General features: G+C 44.6%; 1 protein-coding gene across 3 annotated transcripts in view; it reads left to right on the plus strand.

The window, feature by feature from the left end:
- The window catches only part of ADRA1A (adrenoceptor alpha 1A), a 124,065-nt gene extending 110,265 nt beyond the window's left edge, over positions 1 to 13,800 (plus strand). For all 3 annotated transcript variants that reach the window (XR_011465102.1, XM_070375493.1, XM_070375494.1), the window contains one exon: positions 924 to 13,800. Coding sequence is in view for 1 of the 3 variants with exons in the window: in XM_070375494.1 (XP_070231595.1) it covers positions 924 to 932 (9 nt within the window). In the remaining 2 variants the exon portion in view is untranslated. The remainder of the gene's footprint in view (positions 1 to 923) is intronic.
- Positions 13,801 to 15,193: the final 1,393 nt, after the last annotated feature.

Here is a 15,193-nt window from a genome sequence, read left to right on the forward strand (position 1 = left end):
CAGGCTCCTCCATCCATGGGATTTTCCAGGCAACAATGCTGGAGTGGATTGCCATTTCCTTCTCCAGGGATATTCCCAACCCAGGAATCGAACCCGGGTCTCCCACTTTGCAGGCAGACGCTTTACCGTCTGAGCCACCAGGGAAGCTATAGCTCCCCCACCTTTTTTTTTTTTTCAGGAAGTATAGCCCTTTTTAAAATAAATAAAAAATAAATACAATATCACTTGCTTTCACCTGTACTCCAAAAATAATTTTTTTGAGTTGGAGAGAGATAAGGAATTAGAGGTAGTTCACCAGGAATTATAGAGTCCAAAGAGTATGTCAAACATGTGAATTTCATGTCTGTCTCCAGGAGGAAATGGTTCAGAATGCTGGTCTTCAAGTACCCAGAGACCTGGGCAGTCTTTGAAAATGAAGACTCAGTTGGTAGCTATAGCTACTTCTTAGATGGCATCCTCTTGCTTCTGGATTTCACAAATGAAAACTTTTAAGTCCTGAGCATCTTGGTTACCCCCACCCCACCCCCAAAATGAACCATCATGCAGACCTTCTGGCCCCATAAGTTTCATGATTACGGCCTGGGAGTTAGAACATGCTAGGAACTCTTTGCTTGGGCAGGTAATTATTCGCTCTTTAATCATGGCTACTTAATCACAGCTTGACAAATGTTTTCACTTGCTTCGGGGGCTGTTTCTGCTCAGATCGTCCTGCCAGAAGAGACGCTGCCTCTGTGTATGAGTACTTGTTCACTTAATTAAGGAGAGAGCTCTGCTCGTCAGCGAGGGGAGAAGGGAGCCCAAGCACATGGAAGGCAAACTCTGCAAGCAAAACCAGGCAGACTAAAAAAGAAGGCAGCAGTGGTAAATATGGTGGCATCCGACGTGTGCTCATTTGTTACTCTGATTTCTTTTTACACTACTAGGACTTTTAACCAACAAACTAGCTGCACACAGCTCTGGTGGAGCTCCGGTTGGAACACTGTTGACATCTGCTCCCTGTCTGCAAACTGTACTGTGTGGAGCAGGGCTGAGCCCAGGCTGCTGTGGGGTCCATCAGCTTCCAAAAGCAATGGCAGAAGTGAGGGCCTCTGGCCCTCCAAGTCCCTGCAAGATGAGTAAGTGCAGATGACTGTGATGGGGCTAGGCTGTCAAGAGCAAGCTGGAATTTGAGCAGAGGATGCCAGATCTTGCCAGCGATCCTGTCAGCATTGCCTCTTTCCCTCTTACCCAGACCTCAATGTCACAGGGGCTGTGGATGGATCTTGTCTGCTCTGTACAGGAAAAGATCATGTCTTGGCTACTGCAGCATGAACTACTGAGTCTTCTACCTCGAAGGAAGGTCATAGCATTGGAGGAGGAGGAAGACTTACCCTGGACATTGCTCAAAGCTGTTCAGTAATGCATTCCTGCAACTACTCAGCAGGAAACTTCCCTAAAGCTGTTGTTGATTCATTTCCAAAGACAAAACAACTGTCTTTTTCTTCTACTTGTGGCTCAGGAGTCACTATGTTACTTGCCCTCCATAGCATAGTCAACGTGGCATGTCATGAGCTAGAAATGATTATTGCGAAACTATGAGGAGTCCATATTTAATTAGGTTATAACGTCTGAGGACAAATTTGTACTATATTTGGGAGGGGGGGCGGGAAATGAAGGCTCTGATCTATTAGAAAGTTTGAATACAATAATTGCAATCTGATGTGATGGGCTTCCGCAGTGGCTCAGTGGTAAAGAATATGCCTGCAATGCAGGAGACACTGGTTCAATCCCTGGGTCAGGAAGATCCCCTGGAGAAGGGCATGGCAACCCACTCCAGTATTCTTGCCTGGAGAATTCCATGGACAGAGGGATCTGGAGGGCTATGGTCCATGGGATCACAAAGAGTTGGATACAATTGAAGCATGCATGCACATTCTAATGTGATAGAAAAGAAACTACAGACAGTCCCAACAGAAGTTTAATATTTTCTTCTATTTATGTATTTCATACGAGTCCAAAGTACGTTTGCATATCTCGAGTCCTACCCCGTGAAGTAGGAAGAGAAAAAAGGAATTATGTTTATTAGCATATAAAGAGCCAAGGTGGGGGATGACGTTAAGCTGAGGATTTCTTTGAATATCTTCAAATCCAGCCTCTGACTTCTTTTTCCCAGATGCCTTCAATATCCCCAAGGTCCACTGTGTTTCTCAAGACCCTGACATTCACATTTCACTCACTCACCTCTTAGCCATATTTTCAGCTCTGTTTGTACCTTCTCTCCCACTGTATCTCTGCTGGTGGCTGGGCCGATCAAGATTGTTCTGGGGGCTGAGTGCATATTTGTCTAGGCTTCTCTCATTGGCTAAAAGACAAGCAGATGTTATTCTGCTCATTCTCCCTAGATAGGCAGCAGCAGAGCTAAGGAAATAAGCAGGGCAGGAGGGGCTCTTGGCTTCCTCAACGTGGTGACCTGTCAGGAAAAGACAGCAGTGACTGACACCTTAAGGACTTCAGGAATGCTAAAGTCCCAGAGAGAGTTTTGGGAATGTTCATTTTCCTGTGAGCCTGAGAGTTGTATACACCATGATCATCACCATCAGCAAGTTGTTCACTTCTTCTCCTGCACCAGGCCCTGCATTTGGCACAAAAAGAAAAAGAAAATACAGAAAGGCACAGACAGTCCCCAGCTTGTGATCTGGGTGTGTTCCAAACTCATCTGTTGCATTTTTCCAAGAGGCATTGTTATAAATGGGGGTGGGGAAGGATGTTCTCCGATGAACCAAAAACAAAAAATAAAAACCTATTTCATATACACCTGGGGTTGGCCAACATTTTCTGCAAATGGCTAGATAGTAAATAATTTTGGCATTGTGGGCAATACAGTCTCTGTCACACATTCTTCTTCCTTTGAAATTTTTTGTGGGGAGGGGAGACCCTCTAAACATGTACAAACCATTCTTAGTCCACAGACTGTACCAAGAAAAACAAAATAACAACAGACCATGGGCCATAGTTTTCTATCCTTGATCTCTGCCATCACTTGTTTACAGCGTAGTACAAACAATGTTAAGCATTGGATTTGGTTGTTCAACAGCAAGTTTTGTTTTGTTTTTTTTTTTTAATGTTCAATTGCCACATCTACACTTGATTACATTAGCATCTCCAAACTGTACGAGTTGTTAAGTAAAGTGACAGCGTTCACGTTCAGGGCTGGAGCCTGCTCCAGTATGACCCGCCCACCCAAAAGATACACTCCAGTCTGTCATTGTGATTTTCAATCTCCACTCCCACTGCTCTATTCCGCAGAGCCAGCAGTTCAGCAGAAGCCCAGGGCCATCCACAGGGGTCTTTTTAGCTCTTCCCCTCATTGGAAAACTACTCCAGCACAGTCTGGCCAACTCTGAGAGCAGCAACAGCCAACCACAGCCACTTGACTAAGGCCAATGTGAAGTTCCTCCCAGACTGCTGGAGGCTGCTGTAGGGAGGTCCTCACTTGGCTCCATAGGGAGGCCTCCTGACCACAGCACAAGTACCCGGGCAATTAGGGGTCTGTTACTGGAGCTCACCAGGACCTGGGGTCCACAGGAGGTGCTGGACAGGCAAGGAGGTCAAACAAGTCAATCCTAAAGGAAATAGAACCTGAATATTCATTGGAAGGACTGATGCTGAAGCTGAAGCTCCAATACTTTGGCCACTTGATGCGAAGAGCTGACTCATTGGAAAAGACCCTAATACTGGGAAAGATTGAGGGCAAGAGGAGAAGGGGGCAACAGAGGATGAGATGGCTGGATGGCATCACTGACTCGATGGACATGAATTTGAGCAAGTTCCAGGAGTTGGTGATGGACAGTGAAGCCTGGTGTGCTGCAGTCCATGGGGTTACAAAGAGCTGGACACGACTAAATGACTGAACAATTTACCAACAGGAGCTCTCCTCCTCCTCCTCTGCCCACCTCCCCTTTCCTCCCCTCCCCGCTCCCCCTCCTCCTTTTCCTCTCTTCCTTTTTGTTTAAGTCTGAAATGACCTAACTAGACTCAAAATGGCGTTACTATGGAAACATATTTAGCCCTCCCCTGGGATAACAGAGCTCTATTTTTCTGAGCTGGTGCCTTATGGGAGGGGTTTCCTTTCCATCCCCTCCAATTCTGATAGGCAGTGGGGGGAGAAAGACAGTCTCAGCTGGAAACAAGGTGTGCAGTTCCCTTGGTCCAGGACAGAGTGTGCATAGTGCTAAGAGATGAGACTTGGCAGAGATAGGGATGGGATACGGCAGGGGGCAGAACTGATGGGGAAGGACCTGGGAGCGTGGAGACCCATCAGTCATAAACAACACTGCCAGCAGCAGGCATAGAATGGAGGACTGGGCAGACACTGCTCCTGCTTGGCAGCTTCCTTTGCCTCCTCCCAGCCCTGTCTATCTTCACCCTCTCCCTTCTTTTCTTCCCCTGTCCTTCCTCATCACGTCCTCTTTCTCCATCATTCCACCCTCCACCTCTTGTGAAATTTACGAGCAGTGATGTTGGAGTGGGTGCCCTTACTCTAGAGGGTGCCAGTTCCCATGGGGTACAGTGCTGGCAAGCTGGCGCTTCCCTCAGCTGCTGCACCCCTCCCACAGCAGACCTCCACCTTCCAGTGAGTCCAGGGCAGAGAGGCCCCCAGTCTGAGAGCACAGGGGAAGCCTCCCCAAGGAGGACCCTTACCCTCTGGCAGGATTGCTGTCTTTGTCTTCTTATACTATTAGTTCCAAAGGAAAGTTACAAGCACCATGTGCAGTCACATCTCAGAAAAGAGTCAGAAGTGGTATTTGTTCCCTGCCTCCCAGACGTGTGTCTCTTCTTTTACCAGCTGCTACATCTCCCTCTCTGATGTTCAGAAGTCTTTACGGACCCTACAATGCCCCCTTCTCTTCCTCTTCTTCATCATTTTCTCTGGATTTTGTTGTTTCTTCCCCCTTTCCTCTCCCTCTTAGGTCTCCAGGGCCTTGATTAATGCCATAAAGTAAACTTGGTTTCATGTCAGCATGAGGCAGTGGTTATTCCCCCAGAAGGGATGCTATGCTGTGCTAAGTTGCTTCAGTTGTGTCCGATTCTCTGCGGCCCATTGGATGGTAGCCCACCAGGCTCCTCTGTCCATGGTATTCTCCAGGCAAGAATACTGGAGTGATACTGTAGGTAGAACTCAACTGGATGCAAGGTGCTCCTTCATTCCTGATGCTCCTATCCCCATCTTTATCCCCCCAGCCCACCCATTCCTGGACTGTGTTCCCGGACTCTTTCTCTCCTTTCATCACACCCACTAGGAGCCTTCTTACTGTAAGCAAAGGATCCTCTCCTACCAAACATGTGCCTGCTTTTGCTGATACAGCTCTTAACATTTGTAATCCTTCCATTTGTTAGGGCCATCATAACAAAGGACCACACACTGAGTGACTTAAACAGCAGAAATTTATTCTCTCCGAGTCTAGAGGCTGGAAGTTCAAAATCAAAGTGTCAGCCGAGTTGGTTCTTTTGAAGCCTCTCTCCTTGACTTACAGACAGCCACCTCCTCCTTGTATCTGCACACAGCTTTCCCTCTGGGTGTCTGTGCCCTAGCTTCCTCCTCTTAGAAGGACACCAGTCCTATTGGATCAGAGCCCATGCCAATGACCTCATTTAACTGCAGGTACATCTCTTAAGACCATACCGCCAAATACAGTCACATTCTAGGGTACTAGGAATTAAGATTTCAGCATACAAAATTTAGGGGGGGGAAACAATCCAGCCCATAGCACTTCCCTCTCCACTGTCTTCTTCCTTCACATAAAAATGTATCCATAATTCTTTTCCCAAATCAGAAGTTCAAATGCAGTCCTTCCCAAAGACCCTCTCCAAGATCCTACAGCAGTTATCTATCACATGTATTTGGCAACTATTTGTGCACTTCGGGGGCTTCCCTGATGGCTAAGACAGTAAAGAATCTGCCTGCAATGTGGGAGACCCAGGTTCAACCCCTGGGTCAGGAAGATCCCCTGGAGGAGGAAATGGTAACCCACTCCAGTATTCTTGCCTGGAGAATCCCACGGACAGAGGAGCCTGATGGGCTACAGTCCATGGGGTCCCAAAGAGTCAGACATGACCGAGTGACAAACACATTTGTGCACTTTATTGTGATCTTTCTGTTGCTTTTTTTAAAATCCATAACTCCTTTTTCACTTTAAAATGTACTTTATACCCTACCTTTATTGGTTCCATGTTCTCAACTAGATGGAAACTCTGGGAAAGCAGAAACTGTCATATGGTTCCATATGTGTACAGCGGTCCTCAGCTCCTAGGTGTCATCTCTGAAGACAAGCTCTCCTAAGCAGGCCAGGAGAAAGGGGACAGAGAGAAGCCAGGGACACTAATCCAAGCACTAGTAAGAGGCAGGGGCTGGGAGCTGGGAGATCAGGACCGCAGGTGCCGAGGCGCACCAGATAATCCACCAGGAAGGTCCAGGTAATAAATGATAACAAAAGTCTTCTGAAAATTTACAGCAGGAATGTAATCAGAATGCAGAGCCCAGCAGTGGGGAATCCCAGGCTAGTTGCCTCCAGACCCACATGCAAACATAGAATCACCCTCAGAGCCACCAATGAATGGGACTCTAGATCCTGAGAAAGGGTGAGACAGAGCAAGATTGGATCAAGAACCAAAGCCAGGGAATTCCCTGTGGTCCAGTGGTTAAGACTTGGCCCTTTAACTGCCAAGGTCTCAGGTTCAATCCTTGGTCAGGGAACTAAGATCCTGCAAGCCCTGCAGTGTGGCCAAAAAATAAAAAATGAACCAAAGGCAGAATGCTTTGGTCCTGGGAGTTGGGACACTGAGAAGCAGCACATAGGAGTCTGTGGTTACCATAGGCCCCCATTCCCAGCAGTGACTGAGTTAATGCTATTTCAATAACGTCTGCCCTACATCAAGATTAGCTTGGAAAACTGGTGCCAACCAGCCTTCAGATAGCCTTTCTTCTTTTGTCTCACAACCCAAGAGTGGAGGAAAGCAGGATACACTGACTTGATTGGCTATGAGGATGTATACAGCCATTCCCCCCTCACAGGCCTTTTAATTCCAACTTGAAGACCACCTCCCACCCTCACTGCCCAAACCCTCAGTGACTATATAGTGTCCAATCTCAGCTGCTGCTGCTTCTGCCTCTTGGGAACCCCAAGCCCGTTCTGGTGGCCTTAGAGGACCTTGGTCTGGTCCCCTTGATTCTCTTGAGAAAATCTGATCCCACTTCTGTTTCATCAACCCACCTAAGTCCTTCATTGTAGACAAATTTATTACCCGCCTGGTGCTTTTCTGACAGCCAAAGAATGATGCCTCCTCTTCTGCCTGGATTTTGCTGAGAAGCACAATCTTCTCATTTTGAAGAATCAGCTTAGCATCTGCTGTCATGCTTTCTGGGTGAAGAACCATCCCACTTCAGTTTCCTGGTCCCTTGCCTCCTCCCCAGAGACCCTCATATTGGAAGTGTTTCTGGTTCCGTGCTATCACAACAAGGGAACACCGTTTTGGCCAGAGTAATGTGGTTTGCCAGCTTCAGTCCAATCTAGAAATTATAGGAGAGATAACATCACATGAAAAGGCAGGTCCTACAAAAGCATTAAAATGTATTTAAACCAAAACCATCCAAAAATAGGTTTGATTTAGTGTGACAATGGCTTATTGATGTATCCAATAAAAAGAAAAAACTATCTTTCTTCCTCACTCTGGTCCTCATGCCTTTTGCTAAACCCAGCATTATCTTCCTAATGAAAAGATTTCAGCTCTGCAGCTTGGCTAATTGAAGTCTCAAGAGTGGGAGGGTCCTTGGTACATTAATCAAAAGCTGAGCATCAGTATGAATGCATCTTAGTCCCGGCACCCTCCCCACCCAGACCCTCTGTCATAGCAGAGGTGACAATTGTTGAAAAGAGCTGGGATATGGAAAGCATTGATACTTGAGGAGATGAATGAGCAGATTTAATAAAAAATAAAGATATTCAAATTCAATCTGATAAGTAGGAAGGCTGTTAAAGCTGTTGAGGGCTTCACTGGTGGTCCAGTGGCTAAGAATCTGCCAGCCAATGCAGAGGCCATGGGTTCAATCCCTGGTCCAGGAAGATCCCACATGCAGCAGAGCAACTAAGCCCATGCAGCACGACTAATGAGTCTGCGCTTTAGAGCCAGAGAGTCAACACTGCTAAGCTCAAGTGCCTGTGCTCTGCAGCAAGAGAAGTCACTGCAATGAGAAGCCCGAGTACCGCAACTACAGACTAGTCCCCACTCACCCCAACTAGAGAAGCCTAAGCACAGCGAGACCCAGTGCAGCCAAAAATAAATCTTAAAAAAAAAAGTATGAAATATTCTTGAGCAAAACAAACAAAAATTGAAAATATTTAATTAACAAATTATTGCTAATTTTCTACACACTTTCTTTTTTTTTTTTTTTACACACTTTCTTAATGTAGTTAAATACCTATCAGGGAGTCATTGAATAAAAAAGTGGAGTCTCCTTCTTGCTTTTGTCTCTACTTCCAGCTACTCCTCTGACCCTCTGCTTTCTTATTCCAATCACATGCAACCTTGATCCCTAAACTTCAGCACACAAGAGCTGCCACTCTGCAACAAAAATTTTGCTTCGGCTTGTAAAGCCTGAGTCAAAACACATGCTTTCTTCATCAGATGTAGAAGGAGGAAAATAGCTATTTTTGTCTCTGGGGTATAAAGCCATAAGCAATCCATTTTCCAGTATTACCACACCTACTTAACCCAATGTTGCAGACAATGAAATGAGTTTGCTGCCTACAAGGCATTGTGATGGAGTATGTAGAGATAAAGCTTTAAAGAATAAAAATTACATTTTTGGAGCATCTTCTATGCGAGAGATGCAGTGAGCTAAGCCCACTGCCCATTTTTGATATGGTAAAGTACAAAATTTACAGTCGCATTACCAAAGAAGCATTTTCACAGAGAACCAATAGAGTGGTATGGGTATGAGAAGAATAAAAACAGTAGTCATAAGGGAGTTTAGGGAAAAGAGAAAGATTGGAAAAAGCTCAGCATCCTCTGTACCTTTTTCTGGAGCTCACCTGTGTAGCCACCCAGTTTGCTGAACCCATGGCCTGACATGGGTAACGTCAGAGCCCATCATAGGAGGGGAACCTGTGGATTAAGTAAGCAGGGACCTGGGAGCCACAAAACCTGGGCTTCATTTCAAGCCTCAACTTTATACCTAATGAGGTTCTTGGACAAGTCATGCAACCTCTCTTGGCCTCATCTTCCTCACCTGTGAAATGGGTAAGCAAATGAAATGATGGAGGTGAAATTATCTCACATGAGGATAAAACATTTGAAATCACAATAGCCCCTGATAAATGCTAGCCCTCTTTCCTTGTCTTCATTTCCTCTCCTAAATGCTACATAAATAAATGACATTATTATAAATTAGATCACCTTTAGAGTATCTTAACTGGAGGAGGAAATGACAATTCAGTCCGGTATTCTTGCCTGAGAAATTCCATGGATGGTAGAGCCTGGCAGGCTACAGTCCATGGGGTCATAAAAAAGAATTGGATACAACTGAACATGTGCACGCACTCACAGAGTATCTTAAAGTACTGAAAACTCCACGTTCAGGAAAAGACAGACTAAGTCTTCCTGTTTCCTTTGCTCTTCATCCTAATTCAGTTGATACTTTCTAGAAGTTGGTCATCACCAGTTCAAGACACAAGTGATTCTTTCCCTAGAAAGGAATTCACAAGATGGGTGCTTTACCATCGCCTGGGAACTGTCATTTGTAAATTTAGAGTGCTCGGCACCAAACTCCAAGTTTCAGTTATTTCTCCACACCCCGCCCCCAACTCGTCATGATGTTATTTTCCTTGGATTGGAAATAAACCCACCAGAACATTTTGTTTTAATTTTTAAAAGTCAGACTCACTGGGCTACTCTAAGGCTTTCCAGCCAACTTTCAGATTATAGACAGCCCAGAAAAAGAATATCAGGGCTGGTGTTTGTAATCTTTCTCACATTGATGACTTACTTGGCAAATAGGAAGTATTTTGTTAGCATCATTGTCCTATGAAAGACACTGTAAGCGATGCAGACACTTTAAGATGTGTGTGTGTTTGTACAATCAACGTTACGAGGAAGAGAAGTAATTTTGACCAGAGCGATTGAAGCAAAAATCATCTCAGGAAAAAGGGCTGGACACCACTTGGCCTGGGGAACCATCAGCAGTGTTTACAAGATGCAATAGCAAATTCCGGTCATGACCCACGAGCTGTTTAGATTTCAGCCGGAATTAAAACCCACGGCATGGGATCACCACGTCATAGTCTTAGCTCTAATTTCAAGTGCTGCTCATGAGAGCCTCACCATTTCCGCGGACCCCTTTTAAAGATCTCTGGGACCCTTCGGGCAAGAGGCACGACAGGGAAGTCCACATGCTAGCTCAGCTCACCACGACTCAGTTTGCCCAGAGCAGTCAGTCGGATCAAAAGGCTGTGCTTGGCAGAGGACCTGCCACCATCTTCCTGCCAAACGGTCTCTAGTGACTCAGAATCTCAAACTTGTTTTAAAGGGAGGGGGAAAAGTCACTTTCGGGGATGAGGTTCTTGGCCCAACTCTGCTTTGTACAAACACAGTCTATGTCTATTTTGGTATTCTGAGTTTTTGAAGCAGCTGTTGAGTTGTGGCAAGGGTGACTGGATTGGTGTTGGCCCAAATCAAAAAGGAGAGTTCTCCATCCTTTCAGTGCTGGGAGATGGAAAACTGAAAGCACCACCTCATAGGGAGCAGCAGTGCTGCCCAAAGGGAAATAAGTGTGGACATCCATTCCCAAAAACCATTTGCAAAAGCCCAAACTTGTACAGATGAATACCTTTGTTAGGAGTAAGAATCCTCACTCTACAGAAGGATAAAATCTTGATCATGTTGACGCAGAATGTCTAGTATGTTAAGACTATTAATATAATTTATTAAAGGTCGATCTGCCTTGTTTTTTGAGGGGACATGGCTCAGACAGTAAAGTCTCTGCAAAGCGAGAGACCTGATTTCAATCCCTGTGTCAGGAAGATCCCTGGAGAAGGGAATGGCAACCCACTCCACTATTCTTGCCTGGGAAATTCCACGGACAGAGGAGCCTGGCGTGCTAATAGTCCATGGGGTCGCAAAGTGTTGGGAACAACTAAGAAACTAGCACTTCCACTTTTTTTTTTTCACACCCATTATGGAGCTCAGTGGTAAAGAATCCACCTCCCAATGTAGGAGACACAGGAAATTTGAGTTGGATCCCCTGGGTCATGAAGATTCCCTGGAGAAAGAAATGGCAACCCACTCCAGTATTCTTGCCTGGGAAATCCCATGGAGAGAGGAGCATGGTGGGCTACAGTCCATGGGGTCACAAAGAGTCAAACACGACTCAGCAACTGAGCACATACACACACCCATTAAATGAAGCCAGCTTCTTGTTCATGAGTGTGATCCTCATGACCTATTGAAGGCCAGGGGTGCAGGGGGGATGGTCTCAGCCCAACCCCCTTTCCTGGTACCCACTGTCTTTTGAATCCACCTCAGGAGCCTGTAAGCCTTCCCTCCCATGTGGACTTCCTTCTTTAACATTTATCTGACTAAGGCACAAATCTAGCATATTACTGTTGTTAATGCTGGGACATCAGTGATTTAGGAAATGATAATGTAAAGAGAAAGAGGAAAACAAGTATGAGGTAGAATAGCTCAGAGACTTCCCTGGTAGTCCAGTGGTTAAGAATCCACCTTTCAATGCAGGGTATGCAGGTTCAATCCCTGGTTGGGGAACTAAGATCCCGCAAGCCACTGGGCACCTGAGGCCATGCACCTCACCAAGAGAGGAACCCCCACATGCTACAACGAAGACTCAGAGCAAAAAAAAAAAAATAGCTCAATATTTTGAGGGGCAGCTTAAGACAACTCTCCCTGTTGTGTTCTGAAAAAGTAAACACTGAAGTTCCTTTTGTGTCCTTCCATTGAGAGCATATCCACAGAGGTAGAAGAAGCCAGGCTGTAAAACAAAGTCACCTTCCACCAAGGGACACTGCGCATTGCACACATGGCTCTGCCCCTCATCTATCCATTCTGCCGCATTCACTGAGGCACCTGAGGTCTGTAGAGAGTCCAGGCAAGTCAATGAGAGCAGAACATGGTAAGGACTAGTACACGCGCATTCACATGGTACCGTGGGAGTTTGGTTGAAGGCCCCCAGTTCAGCCTCAGAATTAAGCTTCTCAAAAATAGTGACGTCTAAGTGGGATCCTGGAGGATGAAGTGGAACTGGGAACAGAAGGACTTGTTCCAAGCCAGGAAGGGACGCAAAGGCCCAGGGGCTGTGAACCTCATGCATGGGCCGGGCTGCCTGCTCCTCCAATGGACCAGGGCGCATGGATGTCAGCCTTGCTTATCATGGTGGCCACTTGGCTCTGCACATCCTCACCACCTTTCATCCTCTCATCCTCTGCAGGCTTTTCTTCTCACTTTTCTTTTCAGCCAAGGAAGAACCAAGGAAGAGCCAGTAAATAGAGTCCAGGGGTTTTCTTATCAGACCTCCTGTGTTTGGCTTGGCTGGAAAGCCTTAGTTTCTCAGTCTTCTGATTATCTTAGTCTCAGGGCTTAGCACAGAGTTACAAAGTGATGGCTAAACAGAGAAAAAAACTCTATGTCTCATCATGCAAATAAACATTTGCACCAACATGAAGGAGCTAATCCATTAGAATAACCAAATGCTTTGGAGGTCTTAACAAGCAAATCTTCGTTGATACTATTGAAAAGTTTTTGATGTGTTTAAAAATTGAGGAATTGTTTGTAGCAAGAAAATGTGCAATAAGTTTCAAAGAGAGACTTTTTTCTACCCCCTCCCCCCCAAAAATGCAGTATGCCCAGAAGCTGGGGTCCCATTGTCCTTAAAGAAGGGTGGGACATCCATCACGGAGGGTCCATCACTGAAGGGTCAGTATCATATGTTATATCAGGGCATATTATAATTGAAGAGTGCTTGGGATTTTATTACACATCAAATGCAGCAGAGGTGACAGGGGGAGGGACAAAAAAGTGAAGGTCTTGGAGCTGCATTTTTTACAATTAACTAGCCATAAGGAGGGACTTGGCTTTCTGGGACTAAGGAAAACAAATTTGGAGGTTCATTCTGTCTGTGAAAATAAAACTGTATTTTAGGAAATAAAGCTGATGCCATTTAAACATGAACCCCAGGACATTCCTGGCTTACTGCAGCTTTATGTCCTGTCTCCTCATTTGATCTGTTCAAAATATAAAAACAGCATTTCTGCGTTGCCAAGGAAGCAAATGTGAGCTGATGGGCTGATTCTAGCTGCTGTGGTTTTCCTATAATCCTTACTATTGTTGTGACAAATAAGATCCCTGTAAAGTACAGTTCCACTACACACTGTTCAAGTACACAACCATCTTCTCCATGTCTTAGTATTTTGTCAGTTGAGTTGATCTTAGCAACTTTTCCCTCCTTGTAACAAGTTCATCTGAATCATGCTGGGAGTTCGATCTTTGCTCTGTGCTATAGGAGGGAGAATTCTCTCTGTTGTCAGGTAAACACGCTCATGTGTATGAATTGTTATACTTGAATTCACTGCAGCATTTTGTATGGATGCTATATATGACCCCCAGGCTGGCTACAATGGCTTCTAAAGTGTTTCACTCTTTTTAAGTGGACTCAGTGTCCATGGAATGTGCTGTTTAAGTGTTTCTGAATTTTGTACATGCCATTTTTACAGATCCATTTGTTTATGATGTGATGTGGTGAACAATCATTTTTTTTAAGAAAACAAATGTATATATTTACTAAGCAGATGAGTAAATTATTATTATTGAACAAATAGACTTTATGAATTATGCAGCCCACTGTCCAAAAGGAATTTATTTGTTGAATAAAGTGACATCAAATTATAAGCATTTATAATGTCCTTCTAAATATGGATGCCATAATATTTAAATTGTGTTGCTCAATATCATGTATATTCTCTAATAAAATGTTTTAAACCTCTTTCTTTAGATGTGTGGTACCTTACTTCCTCAATCATAAGTCATTGTTGATATATCTGTTGAGAATTGGAGTGTGTTATCCTTTTTTTTTTTTAGTTAGCCCCAAAATTTTATTCATCATAGGGAAACAATGTTCAGGAACACGCTAAATAAAATTTTGCAATCAGATCAGCTATGAAAAGTAAACAATCATGATATTATGACTTTTTCCCTTTATTTATAGTGGGTAACAAACTTGAAGTTTATTATATATTAGTAGTCTTCAATTTTGTAATCAAAACAGAACTTTCAAGATAATCTAACAGTGTTTCTGGTTAAGACAGCAGATTGAAAACAGTAGGTGAATTTCACCCCAGTTGGAGTCAGTAATAACTCTTAAGAAGGAGAGTTGATGCCTTTGGTCAACTATATAAGATAGATTATATATAAGATATGTGAGTTGTCAGTATTCAGGTAAAAGTTGAATTTTAACTGCATCATCAGGTTTAGAGGAAGAGGAAGGTGATACTGAAGCCAGACACACAAAAATGTTGAGTGTGTCCAACATTCTTGAACCGTATGTGTTAAGTGACCCAAAGCCAAGACAATAGGTTGTAGGGATGCGGGGCTAGTGCTCAGAGATTGTCATGGGAAGCACAGTTCAAAGAGAGGTCTTTGATGGGGCTTCTTGTCTGACCATGAGCACAGAACCGGGAAACCCCAGGACTACCCTCTAGCTCCATTCCCTCCATGCACACCTTAGTGACATGATGTCATCATTGGGGATAAGAACTTTTTTATTTAGTGTTTTTTTTTTTAATATTATTTCAGATGAAGCACATTTCTTTAAAAATATTTCAATGTCCAGTTTCAATTGGCAAGTGGTAATGGTCAACTCTCACTAGATCATGAACATTTTACTGGGGGTCAGACACAGATTCTTACTGCTTCAGCCAATCACAATGACCAGGTAAGAGAAGAGGTTATCTTTTATTCTAATGGTGTATTTCAGAGGAATAAGCATTTACAGCTTGGCACCAGGTGGCTCAGTGGTAAAGAATCCACCTGCCAAGAAGGAGACTCGGGTTTGATCCCCAGGTTGAGAAGATCCCCTGGAGGAGGAAATGGCAACCCACTCCAGTATTCTTGCCTGGAGAATCCCACGGTCAGAGGAGCCTGGTGGGCTCCA

Source organism: Bos mutus, chromosome 8 (assembly GCF_027580195.1).
Source record: "Bos mutus isolate GX-2022 chromosome 8, NWIPB_WYAK_1.1, whole genome shotgun sequence".
Lineage (NCBI taxonomy): Eukaryota > Metazoa > Chordata > Mammalia > Artiodactyla > Bovidae > Bos > Bos mutus.